This window comes from Narcine bancroftii, unplaced genomic scaffold (genome assembly GCF_036971445.1).
Source record: "Narcine bancroftii isolate sNarBan1 unplaced genomic scaffold, sNarBan1.hap1 Scaffold_215, whole genome shotgun sequence".
NCBI classification, from domain to species: Eukaryota; Metazoa; Chordata; class Chondrichthyes; order Torpediniformes; family Narcinidae; genus Narcine; species Narcine bancroftii.
This window is the reverse complement of record NW_027211950.1, coordinates 60,133-87,892: the sequence shown is the minus strand read 5'-3', so window position 1 is coordinate 87,892 and position 27,760 is coordinate 60,133. Positions and strand designations below refer to the sequence as shown.

Here is a 27,760-nt window from a genome sequence, read left to right as displayed (position 1 = left end):
CGTGGGAAAGTCTCGGGCCAAAAGGCACAGCCTCAGAACAAAAAGAGGTTCCTTTAGAAGAGAGGAGAATTTTTTTTCAGCCAGAGGGTGGTGAATCTGTGGAATTTATTGCTACAGACAGCTATGGAGGCCTAGCCATTGACCATAAGACACAGGAACCGAAATAGGCTATTCAGCCTGCCTCGTCAACGAGTCATTGGGTACATTTAAAATGGAGATTGATAAGTCCTTGATTAGTAAATGTGTTAAAGGATATGCAGAAAAGACAGGGAAGTGGGGTTGAAAAGGAGGATTCATCTACCATGATTTATCTCATGGTGTAAAAATCATCAATCTAATTATTAGTACTCCCATGTCCCTCTGCAGAACAGCATGTTGAAATCTTTCACCATTTAAATAAAAATTTGATCTAATATTTTTTCTTCTAAAAATGATAACTTCATTTACCAACATTGTTCTCCACCTACCAGACCGTTGCTCACTCACTTTACCTATCTATATCTCTCAGCATCCTATGCACAATTTGCATTTACAGTGTTTAGAGTCATCAGGAAACTTTTACACACTTGGTTCCTCTCTTCCAAAATGTAACTGTATGTCATGAACTGCTGGGGACCCAGCACCAACCACTGCAGCACCTTGCACATCAATGGAAAATACCTATTTATCCCAACTCTCTGCTTTCTACTGGTTAACCAATTCTTTATAGAACCATAGAACATTACAGCACAGAAACAGGTCTCTTCAGCCCTTCTAGTCTGTGCCGAACCATTTTTTTTGCCTATTCCCACTGACCTACAGCCAGTCCATTAGCCCTTCATACCTCTCCTATCCATGCACCTGTCCAAATTCTTCTTAAATGTTAAAATTGAGTCCACATTCACCACTTCAGCTAGAAGCCTTGTTCCACATCCCCATTGCAAATTACCCCTAACTCCATATATTCTTATTTTAACAAATAATTCTTTTATGTTACCCCTTGTCAAACGCCTTCTGGAAATCCAAGGATACAACAACTACAGTACTTGTTCCCTTCTAACCACTGTAGTGGCATTGGGAAGGCCAAAAAGAGCCATGAAACTTGGCGAGCAAGTTTAAAGATAGGTGTTTTACACAAACATTAAAAATAAGAGAAATACTTGGAAAAGAATAAAGCATATTAAGGACAAAGGAGGGAATTTATGCTTGGAGTAGGTAGAAATGGGTGAAGTACTAAATGAGTATTTTGCATAGTAATTCATCAAGGAGAAGGGCATGGACAATGGCAATGAGATTACTAGTGCACGAATGGCAAAAAGTTGGTTGTAGTGCAACAGATAATTAAGAATTGTTACGAGCCCAGAGGACCCCAAAACCCAACAGCAAGAGATATTCACCAAGACAAATGGTCACTTAAACAAAAGTTGCTTTTAATTATCTTTAAACATGAAAACAGAATCACACTTTAACTTATCTCTATTCACTTACTTAACCTAACTTAACCCCCTTCTAATTCTAAGTGCACGTGTATGTAAAGTGTGTTTAAGTTCAGAAAAGTTCTTTGATTCACAGACCAATCTCACTTCTCATTCCTTCAAGTTTGCTGGTTCCAGGCAATTCTTATACCTTGCACAGAATTTAACATTTATGAAGTTTACCAGGCTTTGGTTCTTCAAAGGTAAATGGTTACCGCTCAGGAAGGTTCTCATTGGTTTTCAGAGAGAGATTTGTTGTTCACCGGACACCCACAAATGATTCCTTCTAATCAGCCACTTTAGTGTCTTGCCGAAGAAAATTGCCCCATCAGGGTTTTCCAGATGATAATCTCTTTCTTTCAGGTCATCACAGATTTCCTTTATGTTTCCCTTATTTCAAGTGAAACATTAGGCAGCCAGCTTGTCCTGTTCTAGTCTCAGCTATTGCTGCTGACTGTAAAACTGCAGAACTGATCTCTCTCTCTCTCTCTCTCTCTCTCTCTCTCCCCCGTTTCTCTGTCAGAGAAAAGCCTGTTTAACTCCCTCTCTGCTTGCAAAAAACCACATGACCCTTTTAGAACAGCAAGCAGCACTTCTAGACAGCCTGCGGCTCCGAACCTACTCCTTCAAGTACTTTCATCTGTTGCTTTTCAAAATAACAATTTATTAGTGAAGTTTCTTGGGCTTTCTATGGAGCCGGTCTGTCTAGCTTGAGCAGAGCTCCAGTATTTTAAATGAGATTTGTTTTGAAGAGTTTGTATGAGACCTACACTAAAAAAACCTGCCCCAATTGATCTCACAAAAACATATTTATAATCTGTCACAGAAGGCAAATTGGATGTTGGCCTTTGTTGAAGGATTGTATTTGAGAGCACGGAGGTTCTGCTGCAACTGTATAAGGTAGTGGTGAAGATGCAGCAGGAGTTCTGGTCTCCTAGTGAGAAAATACATTCTTTTCTTCTTCTTCTTTGGCTTGGCTTCGCGGACGAAGATTTATGGAGGGGGTAAAAAGTCCACGTCAGCTGCAGGCTCGTTTGTGGCTGACAAGTCCGATGCGGGACAGGCAGACACGGTTGCAGTGGTTGCATGGGGAAAATTGGTTGGTTGGGGTTGGGTGTTGGGTTTTTCCTCCTTGGCCTTTTGTCAGTGAGGTGGGCTCTGCGGTCTTCTTCAAAGGAGGTTGCTGCCCGCCAAACTGTGAGGTGCCAAGATGCACGGTTGGAGGCGATATCAGCCCACTGGCGGTGGTCAATGTGGCAGGCACCAAGAGATTTCTTTAGGCAGTCCTTGTACCTTTTCTTTGGTGCACCTCTGTCACGGTGGCCAGTGGAGAGCTCGCCATATAACACGATCTTGGGAAGGCGATGGTCCTCCATTCTGGAGACGTGACCCACCCAGATATTAAGATAGGTGGAATAGTGGATAATGAAGAAGGTTTTCAAGGATTGCAGAGGGATTTGGGCTGCTTAGAAAAGTGGGCTGAAAAATGGCAGATGGAATTTAATGCTGATAAGTGTGAGGTGCTTCATTTTGGTAAGAAGAATCAGAATAGGACATACGTGGTAAATGGGAGAGCATTGAGGAATACAGAAGAGCAGAAAGATTTAGGAGTAACGGTACATCGTTCCCTGAAGGTAGAAACTCACGTGAATAGGGTGGTGAAGAAGGCTTTTAGTATGCTGGCCTTTATCAATCATTGCATGGAATATAGGAGTTGGGAGGTGATGTTGAGATTGTATAAGACGTTGGTGCGGCCTAATTTGGAGTTCTGTGTGCAGTTCTGGTCGCCTAATTATAGGAAGGATATAAACAGAGTGGAGAGAGTGCAGAGAAGGTTTACCAGAATGTGACCTGGGTTTAAGCATCTAGAGTATAGGGAGAGATTGGACAGATTAGGTCTTTATTCTTTGGAGCGTAGAAGGTTGAGAGGGGATTTGATAGAAGTATTTAAGATTATGAAAGGGATAGACAGAGTGGATGTGGATAGACTATTTCCGTTAAGAGGAGGAAAGATTAAAACAAGAGGACATGAGTTAAGAATTAAGGGGCAGAGGTTTAGAGGTAACATGAGGGGAACTTCTTTACTCAGAGAGTGGTAGCCGTGTGGAATGATCTTCCGGGAGAAATAGTGGCGGCGGAGTCAATTGTATTATTTAAGAAAAGGTTGGACAGGTATATGGATGAGAAGAAGATGGAGGGTTATGCGCATTGTCCAGGGAGGTGGGACTAGAAAGGGGTGTTTGGTTCGGTGCAGACTAGAAGGGCCTAATGGCCTGTTTCCGTGCTGTAATTGTTATATTATGTTATGTTATGATGCTGTCGACCTCTGCCATCTCGAGTACTTCGACGTTAGGGATGAAAGCGCTCCAATGGATGTTGAGGATGGAGCGGAGAAAACGCTGGTGGAAGCGTTCTAGGAGCCGTAGGTGATGCCGGTAGAGGACCCATGATTCGGAGCCGAACTGGAGTGTGGGTATGACAACGGAAATGTGCTAAAACGCGGTGTATAATTTTAATATGCCTTGTATTTCGACACATAAATTGAGCCGCAAAACCCAAAAAATTTCTTTAAAAATGGGGGTCAACTTATATACTGGATATAATTTTGAAACCTTAAATTCAGCTCAAAATTCAATTCGCACTGATTCGGTGGATAAGTCGACCCTTGAAAAACCGATTCGGTGTATGTCAACCCTTAAAAAAACCAAAAGAAAAACCTGACTGCGACAGATTTTTATTGAAAAAATCAATTAGCGCACTTCAAAATCGCTATCATTGTCTGAAAACAACACATTTCTCTTCTTTCTTTGGCTTGGCTTCGCAGACGAAGATTTATAGAGGGGTAAATGTCCAAGTCAGCTGCAGGCTCGTTTGTGGCTGACAAGTCCGATGCGGGACAGGCAGACACGGTTGCAGCGGTTGCAGGGGAAAATTGGTTGGTTGGGGTTGGGTGTTGGGTTTTTCCTCCTTTGCCTTTTGTCAGTGAGGTGGGCTCTGCGGTCTTCTTCAAAGGAGGTTGCTGCCCGCTGAACTGTGAGATGCCAAGATGCACGGTTTGAGGCGATATCAGCCCACTGGCGGTGGTCAATGTGGCAGGCACCAAGAGATTTCTTTAGGCAGTCCTTATACCTCTTCTTTGGTGCATCTCTGTTATGGCGACCAGTGGAGAGCTCGCCATATAACACCATCTTGGGAAGGCGATGGTCCTCCATTCTGGAGACGTGACCTACCCAGCGCAGTTGGATCTTCAGCAGCGTGGATTCGATGCTGTTGGCCTCTGCCATCTCGAGTACTTCGATGTTGGTGATGAAATCGCTCCAATGAATGTTGAGGATGGAGTGGAGACAACGCTGGTGGAAGCGTTCTAGGAGCCGTATGTGATGCCGGTAGAGGACCCATGATTCGGAGCCGAACAGGAGTGTGGGTATGACAACGGCTCTGTATATGCTAATCTTTGTGAGGTTTTTCAGTTGGTTGTTTTTCCAGACTCTTTTGTGTAGTCTTCCAAAGGCACTATTTGCCTTGGCGAGTCTGTTGTCTATCTCGTTGTCGATCCTTGCATCCGATGAAATGGTGCAGCCGAGATAGGTAAACTGGTTGACCGTTTTGAGTTCTGTGTGCCCGATGGAGATGTGGGGGGGGCTGGTCGTCATGGTGGGGAGCTGGCTGATGGAGGACCTCAGTTTTCTTCAGGCTGACTTCCAGGCCAAACATTTTGGCAGTTTCCGCAAAACAGGACGTCAAGCGCTGAAGAGCTGGCTCTGAATGGGCAACTAAAGTGGCATCGTCTGCAAAGAGTAGTTCACGGACAAGTTTCTCTTGTGTCTTGGTGTGAGCTTGCAGGCGCCTCAGATTGAAGAGACTGCCATCCGTGCGGTACCGGATGTAAACAGCGTCTTCATTGTTGGGGTCTTTCATGGCTTGGTTCAGCATCGTGCTGAAGAAGATTGAAAAGAGGGTTGGTGCGAGAACGCAGCCTTGCTTCACGCCATTGTTAATGGAGAAGGGTTCAGAGAGCTCATTGCTGTATCTGACCCGACCTTGTTGATTTTCGTGCAGTTGGATAACCATGTTGAGGAACCCTTCAAAATCACTCATCGTCTGAAGCAAAGATGGCAGGAAGCACATCCATACTCTCACTGTTTAAACCGTGATCGTATGAGTCCCAGTCTTGTATCTAATGAGTGTCCCACAATAAATGATCTTCTGTGCCATCAATTGCACAAGAGGTACTGCACTTTTTAAATGATTTCTTCACAGTCTCTACTTTAACTTTTGTCCCATGCTTTCAGTAGAAAGTTACACAGCATAGTAAAAAATGCAGCATGCATTACTCTGCCTTTTGTAAACGACTTTTCTGCAGTTGATATCCATGTATTCCATTCCTTGCACACATGGTCTTTGAATGACTTGTTCAAGCAGACATCGAGAGGTTGCATTATAGATGTCAAACCACCTGGGATAACTGCCATGTAAGTATTATGTTGTGCTAATCTACTTTTAAGTGGCTACTAAATATATCCCAGACCAGCAAAGTCTGTCCTTTGTGTAAATCGCCTGGCTGCCTGTTTCACATGTTGTCTATCCATAGTTTTACACCATTTTCATCCATCTATCCTTTTTCATCAAAATGTACAAAATACCTGCGGGTAATTTCATTTTCGGTTTAATTCTGCATTTCAAGATTATCATGGGTCTTTGTCCCGTCGGCCCTGCACGGTAACACCCCGGTAAACCTAGATCGTTCGTGGTCTGTACTTCTGGTTTGCACAGTTTTAACACCTTTCCATTCCACTGTTCTATTGCCTATCATGTTGAAATCTGCCCATGTTTCTGATCTTTGCCAATGTAAACTGGTGTTTCTGCTGGTTCCGTATAATAAACTGGTAAAAATGCAACTTTATGATCAAGATCATTTGGTAATTTCTGTGCAATTTTTGTTTTTTTGGCGTAATACCAGACTTTTTCTGTTCATGAAATAATTGCACCAGCCTATTATAGCCTCAAAATCATTACTGAGGTCTGGGTGTAACTTGGCTCACTGCAGTGCAAGTATTTTTATTTTATTTTGGGTGACTATGTAGCAATCTTGCCTCTGTTCACATACCCACCATTCTGCAAAGTGATTTTCCAACTCTGGCTAACAAGTGATTCCTTTTCTCAAAGATCATTTCCTTTGTGGTTTGCTTTTTAAAGTCTCTCTTTCTTCCTCCAAACTCTTACCAACTTCTCATGCACATCAAATTTTCTTCCAGCAGTGCAATTGTTGGTTTTCTTGGCCATTTCTATCACTTTCAACTTAAAGCTCGCTTCATGTTTTCATCGCGTGCTGCTTTGTGTTGATGGATTTTCCATAATAGCAATTACCCCCAGCCAACGTCCAGCAGATCAGTCCACGTGTCTGAAAAAAGTGGGGGGGGGGGGGGGTCGACTTGCATTCTGAAATATACAGCAGTAACAACCAACAATTGTTACATTTTATGAGTATTGTGTTACCCACAGTGACGCAATAATTTAATGTGTCAGCAACTTTGCTCGGCTGTGTCATTCAACATCATTATTGCTTAACTTGTAGATTCTGAGCAGGAAGGCATTGACTGCGTAATATTTTAATTGTGTTGTGTAAAAGTGCACCCTTACAAACAATGAGCAGAAAAAGGATATGCGGTGAAGGTGATGCACGTAATAAATGTAAATGGCTAACATTGGAAAAGAAACTCGAAATTATTAAGTAACATGAAGGTGGCACATCACTTGCTGCTAAATGAAGGTGATAATGAAATGCCAACGGAATAATTCACCTTCGAGGAATTATAAACGTTTATTGGAAAAATCAATGATGCCTGCGTTTACCTTATGTATGTAGAATCAAATATCGAGAGAAGCATCAGAGTTCGGCAAGAATTGCAAAATGCTATTTGATGTTATAAAGATAAGCATGATGAAAAAAAGACTAAATTGCAAACTAGATTAGACAAATATTTTCTTAAATAAACAATGTTCACTTATTGCCAATAAAGATCTTTTTCATTTTTAAGTTTTATCTATTGCTTTTAAATGTTTTATGCATGTTTGCATAAGAGTTCTAGGTGAAAGAATTAAAAAAATTATAGGAACATTATACATTAATGTATATTATAATTACTGTGCGGTTTTCCATACGACTTAAGTTTTATGGAACATATTAAAGTAACTTTAATATTAGTAACTTATACAAGGTACTTGCTTTGGAAGTGGTGCAGGGGAGGTGCAGCAAGTTGATCCTGTCGTAGTTTTTCGTGGTCCAAAAATGAGTCGGACAACTTCCAAGAAGTTTTAACCTTTATTTGCAAGTAAAGCCTGAGGCAATCGGAGAACAAGTTGCTGATTACCTGTCAGACACAGCATGCATCCTCTTTCTATTTTCAAATCTTGAACTTGTCTATCTTGTCCCTTATCTTAGCTGCATACAAATCCTTAACCTGCCACCATTATTTCTTATTCATTTATCTAATCCCTGTGCCATAGGTGCTCTGTGATTAGTAAGGGATAAGGGATTACTTAAAGTGGGATGTGAGTGGAAAGAAAAAGTTTGAAAACTATTGTTTTAATCATCCCTAATTGACTTGTTATGTGCACAGTTTCATAACTCCAAAGAAAATGGGCAAATGACAATTTTTCTCAAGCAAAATATTTCAGTAACAATTGGGTCTAGAGCAGTGGTTCTCAACTTTTTCTTTCCTACTGTTAGGTCTGCTTTGTTCATGAATGAGTGAGACAAACACCAGGCTGAGTCGAAATCAGGGTTCTTTGTTCTTTATTACCGGATTGTAACACTTGCGACTAACGATGTTAGCCGGAGAATGCATTCTGCCGTTATCAGCAAAATGGTGATTTTTTATACCCTTGGATATGTGCTTAGAACATCATCATATCATTACTTGTCCAATGACTAAAACTGTTGCTATCCTTTCCCTGCTAGCTTCCTGCCTCTCAATCCATCAATGTCTCTCTTATCTTGTAAGTACAAGGATGCATTCTGTTACTCCTTAGTACTGGGTGACTCCTTCTCCGGTCCCATTTCATGATGTTTTACCTAACAGGAGTACAAGGACACCTCCCCTTCTTGTTACTGCCCTGTACAGGGTAACTCCCTACACATTCCCATCTCATGATGTTTTACCTTACAATCCCTCCTTTGTCCTCTTTAGAGGACAATCTCGCCCTGACTATGCTACCACCGCGTTACATTAGTTCGCCTATTATTGCCAAGCTCTATACGGGTTCTGTTCACAGGGTAGTTCGGCTGGTGGGCGAGGGCTCCCCCAACCCTCCTTTGCGTACACCCCCCATCCGTCACCCCGATCCCATTGCCCGTTTACAAGTTTCATCCCATTTGCCCCCAAGCAAAAAACTAGCTAACCCCCCGTACATTAGTAAATTCCCAAGTTAACATATGGTCTACAATCTAATTCATAATACTTGTTCTACAATCTGATTAATAATGTTTGTGTTACAATCAATGTTATAATATTTAGGTTACAAGCAAGGTTAAAATTATATGTGTAACAATCTAATTCTCAATCCCTCCTTCCCATCACATTCCCCTTCAGACTCCAGATCGATCTCAGCAACTTTCTCCGTCTCCTGTAATGTGAGATAGTCTTGCTCCACAGCCTGCACAGCTTGATATTTCGGAGGCAGTTCATCACGGTCAGCAAGGGCTCTCTCTATGGTCCTCGTGACCAGCGTTCGAATGCATGGAATACAACAACAGCCACAAGTGATAAAAATTGATACAGAAATGAACAAACCCAGCAAAAGTTGTCCTAACAATGTGCTCCATCTCCCAAACACTCCCTGTAACCAGGATAAAACAGGATTGGAGACTCCAGACTGGGCTTTTAATTCTTTCGCCAATGCCCTAAGTTTCGTTAACCCCTTAGTGAGTGATCCATCTGGCCCTGTGTTATTAGAGATAGAAGTGCAGCATAGATCTCCAAACATAGCACACACTCCACCTTTCTCTGCCAGGACCATATCAATCGCTATCCTATTCTGAAGTGTCATAAGGGAAGTTTCTGACAGTTGTTGATGTATTGCCTCAACAACGTCCCTGGTCAAATTTGCAAGGCGCTGGACATTATAGTGAATAAGGTTGATCCTATTAACATTCTTATTTACAGTGATGGGAAAAATTGCACTAAAAACAGGAAAACTTTCAAACCCAGCTGCAATCTCATCGGCTAATTTAAATTCGTCCGGAATATTCCGGGCTTGGCCAATGGCATCAATCCATACCCCATCAGCGTTCCTTCCTCCCGGCCCCAAGAGTCCAACACTCCTCCTTTTTCTCCACAGCCAACTCTCTGTGTGGCGCAATTCTAGGGAATCCTCGTCTCCCTCCTGCCTTTTGACAATCAGCACTGGCGCATTAAGGGTTACTAGAGCACACCGACCATCCCAGTTAGCGGGGAGCCAGTTGTACAGCACTCTTCCTCCACAAAACTCATCTGTGTAGTCATTCAATCTGCTACAAGTCTCCTTAGTTTCAGATTCATTTTTTTTGTTATGGGACCTCAAAATCATCCCCTGTATATGTTCATGATAACCAGTAACCTGTTTGGCTGCCCTGTCAGGCACCCATGTGGCGTTTTCCCTGCTAATAGTAGGTCGTCTACATACTGAATCAGTGTAACATCTTCCGGGAGCTTTAATTTCATTAGGATTTCGCTAAGGGCCTGATTGAACAGTCCTGGACTGTCCTTATAACCCTGAGGTAATCTAGTGTATGTGTACCGATGTGCTTGGTAAGTGAAAGTTAACCAGTCTTGCCATTCCTCAGCTAAATTCAAGCAGAAGAATGCGTTTGCCAGATCAATGACAGTATAGTATTCGTGCTCCGGACTCAGAGCCCTAAGTGCTACATATGGGTCTGGGACTGGTCTCCCGATGGTCTTGGTAGCCAAGTTAATTTCCCGGAGGTCATGTACCATCCTCCAGTCTTTTCTACCCTGTTTGGGAACAGGCATGATGGGCGTGTACCACATACTGTCAGGTGCCGCCCTTAAAACCCCTGACTCCATTAACCCTTCTATCGTTCCTTTAATACCCTCCTCCTGACTGGGCGACAAGCGGTATTGTTTTCTCCATATTGGTTTCTGCCCGGGGTTGGCCAATTCTAGAAATACCTCTCCTTTTATTACTCCCACATCATAGGGCCCCGTTGTCCATATATGTGGACTCAGATTAGAAAGATATTTGTCTGAGTCTCTGTGATCAATATTTTCTCCTTCTATGGCTCGGTCTCTTTCTACTTTCTCATTCACAACCTGGTCCCATGCTTCAATATTCAGTCTGACAAATTTTCCTCCCTCCGAGGTGGAATATCCCGGGATTTCTGTCTGCCTGTATTCACACCCTATCGCTTCCTTTACCATCGGACCCAGCTGTCGAGCGTGATGATCTTTGGCAATACCCAAGGTCACATGAGGCACACTTTCTACTCCTAAGCAGAACCACTCCATTTGTTCTTCTGTCATGACAACCATAGCAGCTATTCCCTCCTTACCTACAAAGATAAATGGACAATGTATCGTTTCTGTCTTCCCTTCTTTTAGAGAGTCCCACCTCTCCTCATATTCCTGGTCCGGGTGGATGGTGTAGTTTAATGTAACATGCATAGGATCTAGTGGATAATGGTAATCCCCATACCGAGGAATACTGGCCCTCCACTCAAAAAACTGTTTAATCAGCCCTGGGCCTGGTTCATCATACAGTAGCCGACTCCAGAAAATACTAACCTCCACAGAGTCTTCTGAAGCGTTAGATGGGGTCATTACTATAAACTGTCCTCCCCTTCTTATTGTATCCCCTGGGTATGTTAACCGAAGGCCCTTCTCAGAACATTGTATGGTTATTCCTAGTTTGGTAAGAATGTCCCTTGCTAATAAATTAATGGGGCAACTTGGCACAACCAGGACAGGCGTTTTAACCCTTTGTCGTCCAAATGTCATGTCGATGTTATCTGTATAGGGCTGTGTTTCCCTTATCCCGGAGAATCCTATTGTAGATAATGTTTTGCCCGAAAATGTGCTCCCTGGGGGTTTTTTAATCACTGTCGTAACTGCTGCCCCTGTGTCAACCATAAATTCAATTTTTTCTCCATTTACCGTCCCCCAAATTTTTGGTGGCTCCCAGGGAGGCGTGATTTTTGATTCTCCAGGGCACCTTCAATAATCAACTTCAGCACCTTCCTCAATATAGTCATTACACTGAGGTGCCTGGACTTGTTGATCACTCTGCCACCCCCCGATTCTCTGGGGCCCATCAATGTGTCCACCCCTACCCCTTGCTTGTCCTCTTAAGTTTCCTCCTCTTCCCCGATAGCCTCTCATAGAGGGTAATCTTTTTCCCCTTGCTCTCCCAGCCTCCGGACAGTTCCGCTGGTAGTGTCCAGGATTTTGGCAGTACCAGCATACTGCATGTTCCCCTCTATACATTGTACCTAGCTGTCTTTCCCAACCATTTCTTACTTGGGGTCCCGGATTTATCACTGGCCCCATGACCTGTGGGACTATCTGTTGGGCCGCTAATTTAACCCCTATATGTTCTATGGCTCTCACCAATTTATCGGTTGTTTTGTCCACCTCCTTCTGGGACGCACTTTCTGACTTAGCATGCTCTGATTGACGATGTCGTTTGATTGCATGTGTCAGGTGTCTTTTCCACAAATCCTCTGACATTGTCTCTAATCCCACAATGTCCCTTAATTTTGCTTGAACCGTAGCAGGTAGTCCGTTTATTATCCCATTACGAAAGTGAGCCCTTCCTAAGGGGCTGTGGTCGGGTCTTTCTCCAGTCCCTGTTTCCCATAAGTCCCATGCTCGAGTGAAATACTCGTGTGCAGTCTCTCCTTCCTTAGTTGAAGGGTTACCAAGGCATCCAAACTATAGGGTGTAGGAAATGTTTCTCTAAGTGCTTCCCAAAATTTATTCCAAAGTGGGTTAAATTCTATTTCATCCCCCAATTTACTGCTTCTTACAATTTTCTCTATTTGCTTCAGGGCCCCTTCTGCCTTTAATTTTATCATGATAGTTCTGACATCTGCGAGTGCTAATTGTTCTTGGCAGGTTTCTCGCTCAAAACAAGAAATCCATGGACTAGCCCCATTACTCAACGGAGGTAGTTTTTTCATTAAACTCTCTAAGTCCATTCGTGACCAGGGTACATATTTTTGAGTTCCCCGTCCCGTGATCAGTAATGGGCATTGATATCTCAATTTTGGGGATTTCTGCTCCTTCTTTACTCTTGGCATGCATTTATTTATCCCACCTTGTTCTGACTCTTTGTCACTGTCACTGTCCCTATCAGTTTCCAATGTCTCAGGGTCAAAGGTATATTGGTCACGTTCATCTCTAAGATAATCTTTTCGGCCATAGTTTAGTTGTTTCACATCTTTCTCTTTTGTCCTAACTATGTCCAGGTAGGCATGTCTATTTTTCTCCCTCCCGAGTCTTTTCCTTCTACTTTCCTCCCATGGTGGATCGTATCTCGTTTCCTCATCTGTACTACACTTTTCGTCCTTTACTCCTATTACCATTCCTTCAGCTTTAATTTCTCCTGACAGTGTTGTAGTTATCTTTTCCACTTCCTTCAATACACCTACCATTAATTCTTTTTGATCCTCACTGATCTGCCCCAGCACATTAATATCTCTGTTTAAGTTTTTAATGTTATCCTGAACCTTTTTCATGTTCCATTTCTGTATCTCTAACTCCTTTTCTATTTTCTTGGACTCCAGAGGGGTCTCTACATCTATTACTCCCCCTTCTATTTTTATTAAAGGGGCCTGTACCTCGTCTGATGTGTCCCTATTCCCGAGGTTCTTGTCACACCCCAGTGTCTCAATATCTGGATATAAGGGACGTGACTCCAGGATCCCATCTGGGGTGCCAGAGAGAGAGAGAGAGAGAGAGAGAGAGAGAGAGAGAGAGAGAAAGAGATAGAGAGAGAGAGAAAGAGATAGAGAGGCAGATACACAGAGCACAAGAGATAGAGAGAGAAAATGCCTTGCACTGGCCCCACTGGGAGAAAAGTCTTCAGATTAACACTTTCGTTTCAAAGGTTTTAAAAGGTTCTCATCCTGTGATCACTGGTCTGGATCAGATTGGGTCTCCCACCACTGGGAACTATCACTCCTTCCTTCCCTCCCACCTCGAGTGAGCTACACGTCAGCCCACAATGTCTGCCCTGATCCCGCAATGGTGGGGGTGCGGGAAAAAGGGAGGGAGAGAGGATAAAACAGGATCCCATTTGATGCGGAGCTGGAATTGTGGGCACAAAATTAAAACCAAATTGTATTTCTCTGCCCTGCCCAACCTGGGGATTTCAGGGCAGCACCGCCACAGATTGGGATTGGGAGGGGGAGTGGGTGAGAGAGGAGGGGGGGGGAGAAGAGAGAGAGGGGGAGAGAAGAGAGAGGGGGGAGGGTGAAAGGAGGGAGGGAGAGAGCAAACCCGGACACTTCGTGGCTGGAAACTGGAAACAGGCACTTTTCCTTTCCCTTCTGTGTTTTGTTTCTTCCAGCTTATCTAAGCCTCTACGTTTTAAAATTTTTGTTTCCCTCACCTGTCAGGAACATCTCAGTGCCCCCGGGTAACCAACCCCTCTTCCTCCAGCGGTCTACACATTTTCGGAGCATTTTTTGTTTTTCCAATGCCGCATTACTGGTATTTCGCTCCTCTAATTCCTGATTAATTTCCTTAATAACTTGGTCAAAAGTCTTAGCAGGCAACTGTACAGCCATAGCTGCGGGACCGCTTTCTAATGCCTGTTTTAATTTAGGTTTTTGTCCGTTTAGGGGATCTATGTCAACGAAAATTGCTTTTAAAAATGTCCCCTTGCAAGCTGGATGACTAATATCTTTTAAAAGAACAGTCTCGAAGTCTTGTCCTCCAATTGACTTCAGACTGTCCTGTATACTCTGATTGCTCGTTTTCCACTCTCTGTTTTCCCAAAGGGGTCTGAAAGTTAAATTACAACTAGAAAACCAAATATTTGGGCTATACTTTTGTCCTGTTTCCCTGTACCAATCTATGAATTTACGTAACTTTATCTCCTTGGTGATGTTGGGAATACCCTCATTTAACTTATCAAAAGTATTTCGAATAAACTGGGTGTCTCTTAGGAGTTTGTCAACTTTTTCATTAATATCTCCTACCTGATCCGGACACAGCTGTCGCAGCCTTCTGTCGTCGTTCTTGTTCACCAGGCAGGCGTCCCTGAGTACTTTTTTTGTTGTCTCAAGGTCTCTAGTGTCTGCTGTGGTATTCCACCACGGCGAATTGGGGAAATAAATTCTTAACTTCTCAAGTGTACAGACATTATCATACCTACCGGACATTTATAAGTCAGTCTCTCAGATACAATTGAGGCCAATAAGCCTGAACCTTTGTTTTCTTTCAAAGCCCAACCTTCACGTGGGAGATTTCTCCTCTTAATAACCAGTTTAGGGCAGAAAACTCAGGTCCTCAATTGTTTATAGACCACCTTCTCACTCTATTGGACTTTGCAACGACACAATAAAGACTTTTAAACTCTAGTAGTTTCTTGCGAAGCACTTAATAAATGTCATTCAAACACCTTAAGGACTTTTATCTTGTCTGTAATCACTTACGTGTTACAATCCTGGCATGCGACCTTCAATTGTGGTCGTCTAATTTGTCCGATCTCCAGTTCTTACTGACAATCATAAAGATTTTTAAAAAAAAAAAAGAGAATTTTGTTAAAACAGGCTTCTCTGGACCTTTTTATCAGCCGGCTGAGATGATTGTCAGAAAAAACAGAAACCGTCGTCCAGTGTTCACTCACCCATCACGTCGGGGTCACCAAATTGTTAGGTCTGCTTTGTTCATGAATGAGTGAGACAAACACCAGGCTGAGTCGAAATCAGGGTTCTTTGTTCTTTATTACCGGATTGTAACACTTGCGACTAACGATGTTAGCCGGAGAATGCATTCTGCCGTTATCAGCAAAATGGTGATTTTTTATACCCTTGGATATGTGCTTAGAACATCATCATATCATTACTTGTCCAATGACTAAAACTGTTGCTATCCTTTCCCTGCTAGCTTCCTGCCTCTCAATCCATCAATGTCTCTCTTATCTTGTAAGTACAAGGATGCATTCTGTTACTCCTTAGTACTGGGTGACTCCTTCTCCGGTCCCATTTCATGATGTTTTACCTAACAGGAGTACAAGGACACCTCCCCTTCTTGTTACTGCCCTGTACAGGGTAACTCCCTACACATTCCCATCTCATGATGTTTTACCTTACACTACTCACATACCATTTTAAGTAATCCCTAAGCCAAAGGTGCTCTGTGATTAGTAAGGGATTACTTAAAGTGGAATGTGAGTAGGAAAGAAAACGTTTGAAAACCACTGCTGACCTTCTTTGCAGCCAAGTCTCTGAAATAGCTACGACATTGTAATTCCAAATGATAATCCAGATTATAAAATCTGACATACCCTTAATGCTCCTTGAATTAAAATAAACACACCAGTTCATCAATAGACGATAGATGCTGGAGTAGGCCATTCAGTCCATTGAGCCAACGATTCATTTAGATCATGGTTGATCTTCCACTATCAATTCCCTGTCCCTGCCTTCTCCCCATAACCCTTAATTCCCCTGACCACAAGAACCTTAGCTAACTCCCTCTTGAACTTATCCAAAGAACCTGCCTCTACCACTCTGCGGCAAAGCATTCCATAGACAACTCTCTGGGTAAAAAAAATCTTTCTCATCTCTGTCCTAAAGGGCCTTCCCTGTATTCATAAATGATGGTCTCTAGTCATAATCTCCCCCAACATCGTGAACATGTAATCAGTTTCTATCATGTCCAATCCCTTAATAATCTTGTATACCTCAATCAAATCTCCCCTCATCCTTCTAAGTTCCAATGTATACAACCCCAGTTTATCCAATCTTTTGACATACGTCAACCCACCATCCCAGGAACTAACGTTGTGGATCTACACTGCACTCCCTCAATAGCGAGAATGTCCTTCTTCAAATTAGACCAGAACTGGACGCAATATTCCAGATGTGATCTGACCAGGGCAACTGGAGAAGTACATCTTTACTCCTATACTCTTCCCCTTTTTATGAAGGCCAACATGCCATTTGCCTTTTTCACAGCTTGTTGAACCTTCATTCTAGCTTTTAGTAACTGATGTACAAGAACACCTAGATCACGTTGGACTTGCCACTCCCTAACTTGATTCCATTTAAATAATAATCTGCCTTCCTGCTCCTGTCATCAAAGTGGATAACCTCACATTTATTCACATTAAACTGCATCTTCCATGCATCCGCCCACTCACCTAACCTGTCCAAGTCCCCCTGCATTTTCCTAACATCCTCACACTTCACCCAGTTTGCTAATGTTATTTATAATCCCCTTATCTAAATCATTAATACATATGACAAACAACTGAGGACCCAGCACTGAGGCCTGCGGGACCCCACTTGTCACATCCTGCCATCCTGAAAATGACCCAAAATCCCAACTCTTTGTTTCCTGTCTGTCAACCAACTTTCTCCATATCAGCACCCTATCCCAAATACCATGCTCTCTAATTTTATCTACTAATCTCCTATGTCTTTCTTTGGCTTGGCTTCGCGGACGAAGATTTATGGAGGGGTAAATGTCCACGTCAGCTGCAGGCTCGTTTGTGGCTGACAAGTCCGATGCGGGACAGGCAGACACGATTGCAGCGGTTGCAAGGGAAAATTGGTGGGTTGGGGTTGGGTGTTGGGTTTTTCCTCCTTTGCCTTTTGTCAGTGAGGTCTTCTTTGGCTTGGCTTCGCAGACGAAGATTTATGGAGGGGGTAAAAAGTCCACGTCAGCTGCAGGCTCGTTTGTGGCTGACCAGTCCGATGCGGGACAGGCAGACACGATTGCAGCGGTTGCAAGGGGAAATTGGTTGGTTGGGGTTGGGTGTTGGGTTTTTCCTCCTTTGCCTTTTGTCAGTGAGGTGGGCTCTGCGGTCTTCTTCAAAGGAGGTTGCTGCCCGCCAAACTGTGAGGCGCCAAGATGCACGGTTTGAGGCGTTATGGAGCCTTATCAAAAGCCTGAAAGTCCAAGTCTACCACATCCACTGGCTCTCACATGTCCATCCTTCTCGCCACATCCTCAAAAAAATTCAGAAGATTAGTCGAGCATGATTTTCCCTTAAGAAATCCATGCTGACTTGTAATTATACTATTATTTCTAAGTGTTCTGTTATTTCTTCTTTTATAATAAATTCTAATATCTTCCCAACCACTAACATCAGGCTACCTGGTCTGTAATTGCCCGTTCTCTCCCTCCCTCCCTCCTTTAAAAGCAGCACAACATTAGCCACCCTCCAAACCACAGGCTCCTCTCCTGAACCTATAGAATGATGGAAAATGTCGACCAATGCGTCCACAATTTCAAGAGCAACTTCCCTAAGCACCTTGGGATGCAGTCCATCAGCCCTGGGGACTTATCAGCCTTCAGTCCATTCAATTTACTCAAGACCAAATGCTTCCGAATCTGGATTTCCATCAATTCTTCCATTACTGTTGGAATTTCTATCAATTCCTTCGATACCGCAGGACCTCTTCCCTCTATCTGACCTTTACTGGTATCTTCCCTGGTGAAGACAGATCCAAACTATCTGTTAAAGTCATCAGCCATTTCCTTGCTTTCTGTAATAATTTCACCCGTTTATGTTTTTAAAGGCCCAATTTTGGTCCTAACTAATTTTTTCCTCTTTACATACCTAAGAAAGCTTTTACTATCCCCTTTTATATTATTGGCTAGTTTACTCTCGTACTTCATTTTTTCCTTCCATATAGCTTTCTTAGTTATCTTTGGTTTCCCAATCCTCTAGCTTCCCACTCCGCTGCTATATCAAACCGTCTTCTTTGCCTTGATACTATTCTTGACTTCCTTTGTCAGCCACATTTGCCCTTTGCTCACCTTAGAACATTTCTTCCTCTTTGGAATGAACTAGTCTTGTATCTTCTGAAAAATGCCCAGAAATACTTGCCATTTTTGTTCCAATGTTCTCCCAGCCAGGGTGTTCCTCCATTGTATTTTGGTGAGCTCCTTTCTCATGGCTGCATAATTCCCTTTATTCAATTGTAATACTGATACTTTCAACTTTCTTTCCTTCTCCCTTTCAAATTGCAAATTAAAACTTACCATATTATGGTCACAATTACCTAATGGCTCCCCTATGCCATGATCCCTTAACTGCATCGTTACACAACACCAAATCCAGAATTGTCTTCCCCCTGGTTGGATCCATCACGAGCTGCTCTAAGAATGTATCCCAGAGACATTCTATAAACTCACTTTCTTGCAATCCCGCACCTTCTAGATTTTCCCAGTCTACCTGCATGTTGAAATCCCCCAAAACAACTGTATCATTACTATTCTGACATGCCATTCTTAACTCCTAATTTATTTTGCCTCCTATATCCGAGCTACTGTTTGGGGGCCTGTGTATGATTCCTATTATGGTCCTCTTGCCCTTGCAATTCCTCAACTCTATCCTAACAGACTCCACCTGCTTTTATGTCGCTCCTTTCAAGGGACTGAAAATCATTCCTCACCATCAGAGCCACCCCACCCCCTCTACTCACCTGTATACGCTGGAATATTTATTTCCCAATCATAGCCCTCCTGCAGCCATGTCTCCGTTATTCCAATAGCATCATACCCTCCAATATGCAGTTGAGCCTCAAGCTCATCCATTTTATTTCTTATAGTCTGTGTGTTCATGTATAATACCTTTAATCTGTTACTCCCCACACCCCTCACCTTGTTACCTGATGCACTTGGCCATACTCTCCGATCCTTTTCTGCTCATTCTGCCCTTTTACTTTCACTGCCTATCCAAAGTTTTCCTATTTTCTCTTTCCTATCCATTGCCCTATTACTCAGGTTCCCATCCCCCTGCCAAATTAGTTTAAACCACTCCCAACAGCCCTATTAAACCTGCCCGCCAGGATATTGGCCCTTTTTGGGTTTAGGTGTAACCCATCCTTCTTATAGAGGTCATTCCTCCCACAGAAAAGATCCAAATGGTCTAAGAATCTGAAATTCTGCCTTCTTCACCAGCCCCTCGGCCACACATTCATCCGTCTGATCCTTCCATTTTTGCCCCCACTTGCACTCGGCACAGGTAGCAATCCAGAGTTCACTACCCTGGAGTTCCTGTCTCTTAGCTTCCATCCTAACTCACTGTAATCCCTCTTCAGGACCTTCTCCCTTTTGTTTAATCTATGTCATTGGTACCCATCCTGTTCATTTGCCTGTCCCTTCCTACAGACTTGCTTGCTATAATATCAGAGGATGATGATGGAAGGTTATTTTATGGATTGGAGGCCTGGGACTAATGATGTGCATATGGTTCATTGTTGGGTCCATTGTTATTTGTCATTGATATAAACGAAAACGTACATGGTATGATTAAGGTAGCAAGTTTGTGAATGACACTAAAGTGTCTGGTATTGTAGGTAGTAAAGACGGTTGCCAAAGATTGCAGCAGGATCTTGATCGGTTGAGCAGGTGGGCAGAGGAACGTTTTATGTAATTTAATACAGAGAAATGCGTCGTGTTGCATTTTGGGAAGTCTAGGACCTACACAGTGAATGGTTGGGATCTGAGGAGTGTTAGAGAGCAGATGGATCTAGGAATACAGGTACATGTAGATTAGGGTGGTCAAAAATGCATTCAGCACATTGGCCTTCTTCAATCAGTATTGAATATAGAAGATGCAAGGTCATGTTGTAGTTTTACAAGATATTGGTGAATCAACATTCAGTGATATAAGAGATTGAGTTTTTAGTTCTCTTGAGAACTGAGGTGATGAACTGCAATGGTCTTTTCTGATCCTTTATGTTTCTCCGGTGCTTAAAAAAGGTCCTTTTTTTTTTTGAAAATTGTTCAGTTGTTATGTTCTACTCTTTTGTTTACAATTATAAAACCTATAAATTTCTAAGTCATGGGCTGGAAATGTCCGATGTATGGTAAAATAAGTGTTTTTATTTCAGAGCACAGCTTCACTTAACAGATTCTGGAAATACTCCTGATCTATTTGGACTGGTCTCCAGCATACTGGATGAGCCTGATAAACCAGAATTAGTTTCTGATTGGTAAGATAGATTTACTGATTTATAGATAAGATTACTTTTGTATTTAAAGTTTGATTTCTTATGTTTGCTCCCTTTTGTTCACATTTAGGATTTGTAGCCTGGTGTATTTAGTGTTCTAAACTATAGAATATGTAATGGAATTCTAGAGGGGGCATATGGATACACAATGGATTTTTAAGTTGCATAACCACTTGTATTGATGTGCATCAGTTTTTAATCATATTTATGTATTGTAGTACATCTGTGTCCTTAATGATGAATTCTTTAAAAGTGTTCAGCATTTCTGTACTCTTTCATGCTGCTTAGATTTTAATATTGCGATTATAGTAAGAATGTCAGAATTTGCCATTTTAATTCTGAAAATCTCACGGAAACTACTGGCATTGGCACATGTGAAATTAACCACTGAATTGGTGCCAGTGTTGCCTTTGAGCTTTGGAGTCTTTGCTCATGTGCTCACAACTACCGGTCGATTACAATTTACATAGTTCTGAATTGGTTCCATTATATAAAGTTGAATATTGCAAGGTAAGTGATGCTTACAGCCCTATCGGAAAGAATATTAGCTGATGTTTCATTAATGCTTGCTGGAAATACGCAAAGTCGGCACAGAACCATAGAAAGTAACAGCACAGAAAACAGGCCATTTGGCCCCTCTAGCCTGTACCGACCATCTCCCTAGTTCCACTGACTAGGTCCCACACTATAACTCTCCAGTCCTCTTGCATCCTCTCAGTTTACTCTTAAAACACATGATCAAGCCTGCTTTCACAACATCAAATGGCAGCTCATTGCACACTCCCACCACCCTCTGAGTGAAAAACTTTCCCCTAATGTTCCCCCTAAAGGTCTCCCCTTTCATCTTAAAACTTGTATCTCTCGTATTTATCTCCCTATTTGCACCCACTCTATCTATCCCTCTCATAATCTTGTAATCCTCGATCAAATCTCCCCTCATTCTTCTTTGCTCCAAGGAATAAAGTCCTAACCTGTCCAATCTTTCCCTTTAACTCAACCCCTGAAGACCTGGCAACATTCTAGTAATCTTCTCTGTACTCTTTCAATCTTATTGATATCCTTCCTGTCGTTGGGTGCCCAGAACTGCACACAATATTCCAAATTTGGCCATACCAATGTCTTCAGCAACTTCAACATAACATCCCAACCCCTATATTCAATATTTTGATTTATAAAGGCTAAGATACCAAAAACTTTCTTTACAACCTTGTCCATATGCGATACCACCTATAGGGAACAATGTATCTGCACATCTAGATCTTTCTGCTCCGCTGCACTCCTCAGTGCCTTATCAGTTACTGTATATCTCCTACTTTGGTTTGCCCTTCCAAAGTGCATCACCTCACACTTGTCTGAATTAAACTCCATCTTCAACTTTCTTCCCCATTCTCCTAGCTGGTCCAGATAACCTTCCTCGCTGATCCAATTCTCAACATAATCATCCAAATCATTAATGTATATAACAAACAACAGTAGTCCCAACACAGATCCTTGAGGCACACCACTCGACACAGACAAGCTGGCAAGCTTTGGAGGACGGCCTGGTCAAAGGAGAGGACTAGCTTCACCTTGGTACATGACCAGGTTGCATGCACGAAAGTCCTGGTCACAATGCCACATCTGTATCATTGGTCTGAGAGTTCTGGTTTTGATCTGTTTGTTTTCTGCAGCGTTATGTAAAACTGGTGCAAAAAGTACCTTGCATCGATGACCGTGGTCATGCTTTCCCGGCATAAGTCAGACCAGCATCTCTCATCAATTGCAATGCCCAAGTCCGACTCCCATCTTTCTCTCAACCTATGAAGCCCGGTTTAGGTCCCTCTTACTGGAACAGGTAATACATTGGTGAAATAAATTCCTTACCGCTCCCCCTTCGAATCAAGGCCTCTATGTTACTGCATCGAGGTAGGTCCATACTTGAACCCAATACGTCCCATAGAAAAGATCTTATTTGAAGATAGCAGCGGAATATCTGATTTGGCAAAGCATATTTATTTTTTCGCTGCTCAAACGATATTAATTGCCCCCTTTCGTAACAGTCCTCTATGCACCTTATGCCATTACAGCACCAGATGTCTTGGGTTTATTAGGAGTCAGGGGTGTTTTTGGTGACATCTCCACTTTAGCATTCGGATACTGGTTAATTTTGATCCAGATATTAATCACATTTTAGTTTGGGGTTGCCCTTCTTCCCTGACTGCAATTTGGCATCCCATTTGTAAATAAAATCATCTGCCATCTTCTTGTCCAACAAGTGCAGATCAATTTGTGCCCAGGATGGTACACCTCCACCCTGAAAGAGAGAGACAATGTATCTCGACTGAGCTGCCCAATAATATTTTTTGAAATCTGGCATTCTCAATCCACCTAGACTATAGTCCCATGTTAATTTTGGAGACATGATTGTTGAGATAATTTAGAATCCTCATTGCCAATTAGATAATTTCGAATGGATGATAATAAGACCGGTCAGAAAAGATATGATTATAATGTTAACAAGGATAACAACACTTAAAATAAGAAAAAAAATGGAGAAACAACAGAGAAACATAGGAAGATCAAAAACACATTATGAAAATAAAAGGAGTAAAGCGATTTTACTTGGAAGTTACCACAATTGTGTTATACTGAGTGTGGCCAAGTCATACCCTTTACACCACCATAATCAGTTTATTTTTTCAAACCAACTCTTTAATTATTTCCCAAAGTATTTCTACACCCCACTAAAATATTCTTAAGCCCAGTGCCCACCAAGTTATTCCTACCCCCCACCAAAATATTCCCAAGCCCCACCGGTGGGGTGTACCTCCCACCTTGAGAACCTATGCTCTAGAGGACCAATTTTGTCCCTGACGATCCTTTCACTCATTATATTTATAGAACCCCTTTGAGTTTACCTTCATATTATCTGCTAGAGCAACCTCATGTCTTTTTTTTGCCTTTCTAATTTCTTTCTTGAGTATTTTCTTGCTCATTTTGTATTCTTCAAGTACTTCATAAGCTCCTTGTTGCCTATACTTGCTATACATCTACCTCTTTTTCTTAACCAGATCACTAATATCCCTTGAAAACCAGAGTTCCCTATGTGTAGTAACTTTGCCTTTAATCCTAACAGGAACATGCATACTCTGCACTCCCAAAATTTCCCCCTTGAAGGCCGCCACTTTCCTAACACACCCTTGCTATAAAACAACATATCCCTGCTGCTCAAACGATATTAATTGACCCCTTTCGTAACAGTCCTCTATGCACTTTATGCCATTACAACGCCAAATGTCTAGGATCTTGTTACCTACCATTAATAGTATTAATTTATTAGGAGTCAGGGGTGTTTTTCTGACAGCTCCACTTTAGCATTCACACAATACCCCAAATGAGGTCTCACCAGGGCCACATAGAGCCTCATCAACACCTCTTTACTCTTATACACTATTCTTCTTGAAATGAAGGCCAACATAGCATTCGCTTCCTTCACTACTGATTTCACCTGGTCATTAACTTCTAGGTTTCCCTGCACGAGGACACCCAGGTCCCTTTGCACATCTAACGTCTGAATTTTCACCCGATCAAAATAGTATTCTACCTGTTTATTTCCACTGCCAAAATGTACAACTGTACACTTCTCTATTTTTGCCCAGTCTCCTAATCTGTCCATATCCTTCTGCAACTTTACGGTTTCTAATACCCTTCCCACTCCGCCACCTATCTTGGTGTCATCCGCAAATTTGGCTACAAAACCATTCATACCACAATCCAAATCATTAATATAAATTGTAAACAGCAGCGGCCCCAAAACAGATTTTCTCATCCAATTCTCTCTGAGTATACCATAATCCTAACATGTTCCTTAAATCCACCCTTATGACCCCTGTCGATGTCCTCCTGGCTGTCCTGACTTTGCACAACTGAGATAGTTTCCCTGACGAGCATTCCCCCTTTCATCCCTCCCACTCTATCATGTGTGAAACAGTGGAACCCCGGTATAGTAAGATGCCAGTCTTGTCCATCCTGCAACCAAGTCTCATTAATAGCAACAATATCATAATCCCACATGTCAATCTATACCCTAAGCTCATCAATCTTTCAAACAATACTCCTTGCATACTTATTTTTCAGGGGGATGCTCACCGGGTGGTCCTGCACTATCTACCTGTTCCCTTGCCTATCTGTAACCCAACTACCCTCTACCTGTCTCCGAGGTGGTAATAGTCTCCCTGTAATTCCTATCTTTCACACCCTCTGCTTTCCGAATCCTCCTGAGTTTATCCACTGCCTGCTCCAAAGCCTCAACACGGCTGTCCAGGAGCATCAGCTGGATTGACTTCTCGCATTTGTAATCATAAAGGAAACTTGGTTTCCTCAACAATCCACATCATACAAGAGGAGCATTTTTTAGACTGCATGCAGTCTGGCAATGTGAAAAGGTAGATAAGTTTTGGAAGGATATAAGTATTTTATTGGGACAAGTTTTAAAGATGCAAATTTTGAAGGATCGCAAAGTATTTTTATTGGGAGATATTTCCAAATTGAAGTTAGATATTTATCAAAAGAAGTTTTCAAGTGTAGCAATAACAAAGAAATCTATAGCTGTAACATGGAAATCTGGTGATATTATTGGGGCATGCAGCATGGGTTTGTGAAGGGAAAGTCATGTTTGACGAATCTTGTTGAGTTTTTTGAAGAAGTGACAAGAAAAGTGGATGAAGGTAAGGCGGTTGATGTGATCTATTTGGATTTTAGTAAGGCTTTTGATGGTTCCACATGTAAGATTAGTAAGGAAGATTCAGTCACTAGGGATTAATAGAGAGATAAGATAGTGAGATGGGTTCAGAGGTGGCTGGAAGATAGACAGCAGAGAGTCATGGTGGACAACTGTCTGTCAGGATGGAAGCCTGTTTCGAGCGGTGTGCCTCAGGGATCGGTGCTGGGTCCCCTATTGTTTATCATTTATATTAATGATCTGGATGAGGGGGTGGTTAACTGGGTAAGCAAATATGCACACAATACAAAAATAGGGGAAGTGGTGAGTAGTGTGGAAGGTTTTCTTGAATTACAAAGGATTTGGTTTGTTTGGAAAAGTGGGGTGAAAGATGGCAGATTGAATTTAATGTACAAGTGCAAGGTGCTGCATTTCAGAAAAAATAACCAAAATAGGGCATATGCAGTTAAGGGGAGGGCATTGAAGTATGCAGAAGAACAGAGGGATCTTGGAGTTATAGTACAGAGTTCCTTGAAGGTAGATTCCCATGTAGACAGGGTGGTTAAGAAGGTATATGGTATGCTGGCCTTCATAAATCATAGTACAGGTACACTACCCTTTATCTGGACATCAAAAATCTGGAAAGCTCCAAAATACGGCAAGTGGGGACCGGCGGTCGGAGGAGGCGGCTGGGGGAGACTGCTGGGCGGCTGAGGGACCGGCAGTTGGGAGAGATGGCTGAGGGACTGCGGTTGGGGAGGTGACGGACCGCGGTTGGGGAAGACTGCTGAGGGACCGCGGTTGGGGGAGGCGGCCGGGTGGTGAGGGACCGTGGTTGGGGGAGACAGCCAGGTGGCCGAGGGACTGGTGGTTGGAGGAGACGGCTGAGGGACTGTGGTCGGGGGAGGCGGCCGAAGGACCGCGGTTGGGGGAGGCAGCCGGGCGGCGGTTGGGGGAGGCGGCCGAGGGACTGCAGTTGGGGGAGACAGCCGAAGAACTGCGGTTGGGGGAGGCGGCCGGGCGACTGGAAGGGGGTGGGGGTGGATACGACAGCACAATTCAGATGGGCTTTCCGAAATCCGGAAAAATCTGAAATTCGGAACACACTGTTCCCCAAGGGTTCCAGATAAAAGATCATGAACTTGTATAGAGCAGGGGCAGCCAAACTTAATTAACATTAAAGCTGCATACCATAAACTTAAGATGTTTGAGAGCCATAGCAATCACGCGATCGCAAGCCACACCCACTAACACTATAGTTAGCCCCTTTCAGGTGGCTATAATACCCAAATATCTTTGGCTTGGCTTCGCGGACGAAGATTTATGGAGGGGGTAAAAAGTCCACGTCAGCTGCAGGCTCGTTTGTGGCTGACAAGTCCGATGCGGGACAGGCAGACACGATTGCAGCGGTTGCAGGGGAAAATTGGTGGGTTGGGGTTGGGTGTTGGGTTTTTCCTCCTTTGCCTTTTGTCAGTGAGGTGGGCTCTGCGGTCTTCTTCAAAGGAGGTTGCTGCCCGCCAAACTGTGAGGCGCCAAGATGCACGGTTTGAGGCGTTATCAGCCCACTGGCGGTGGTCAATGTGGCAGGCACCAAGAGATTTCTTTAGGCAGTCCTTGTACCTTTTCTTTGGTGCACCTCTGTCACGGTGGCCAGTGGAGAGCTCGCCATATAACACGATCTTGGGAAGGCGATGGTCCTCCATTCTGGAGACGTGACCCATCCAGCGCAGCTGGATCTTCAGCAGCGTGGACTCGAATACCCAAATATAAAGCCGCCTAAAATACCCAAATGTGGCTGTCGGGAGGCCACCTGAAAGCGGATAACCTGTTCCCGAAGTGTACTTACTCAACCCACCTTGGGGAGGTATATTCTCTGCTTCTGAGGACTCCCCCTAGGCACCTGAAAGCTGCAGCCTGAAAGCAGCTAGCCGCTTTCAGGCGCCTAGCAGGGGGCGGGCTGATGACAATCAGCCAGTGACCCAACTCCCCGCGCCTGACAGCCCCCCTTCCTGCTGCCCGACAACCCAACTCCCTGCTGTCTGACAGCCCCCCGGTGCGGGACATCAGGGCTTGGGAGGCCGGCGCAGGACTACAGGGCTGGGGCGGCCGGTGCCGGAGATTGCCCACCCCGGTACAGTCTTGTTGGGGAAAGTATTTTCCAATACTTGTTTTGCAAATCATCCATTTGCTAAACACTGATGCACTGCAGATAGTGAAGAAGCCCTGTTTCAAAGGGAGCAATTTTGCAAAAGATTTTTTTCAAATCAAGTCTACACACCAAATGTTCTCCCTAGGCACCTGAAAGTAGCAAGGCAAAGCAGCTAGCAGCTTTCAGGTGCCTAGCAGCGGGCAGGCTGTTGACAGTCAGCTGGTGACCCGCTGACATCCACCCTCCCTGCTGGCAACACCTAC

General features: G+C 43.2%; 1 protein-coding gene across 2 annotated transcripts in view; it reads left to right on the top strand.

The window, feature by feature from the left end:
* Positions 1 to 27,760, top strand: part of LOC138750646 (meiosis-specific coiled-coil domain-containing protein MEIOC-like) — a 97,013-nt gene that overhangs the window by 26,310 nt on the left and 42,943 nt on the right. For both annotated transcript variants that reach the window (XM_069912748.1, XM_069912747.1), the window contains exon 3: positions 20,530 to 20,631. In XM_069912748.1, the coding sequence (XP_069768849.1) occupies positions 20,530 to 20,631 (102 nt within the window). The remainder of the gene's footprint in view (positions 1 to 20,529; positions 20,632 to 27,760) is intronic.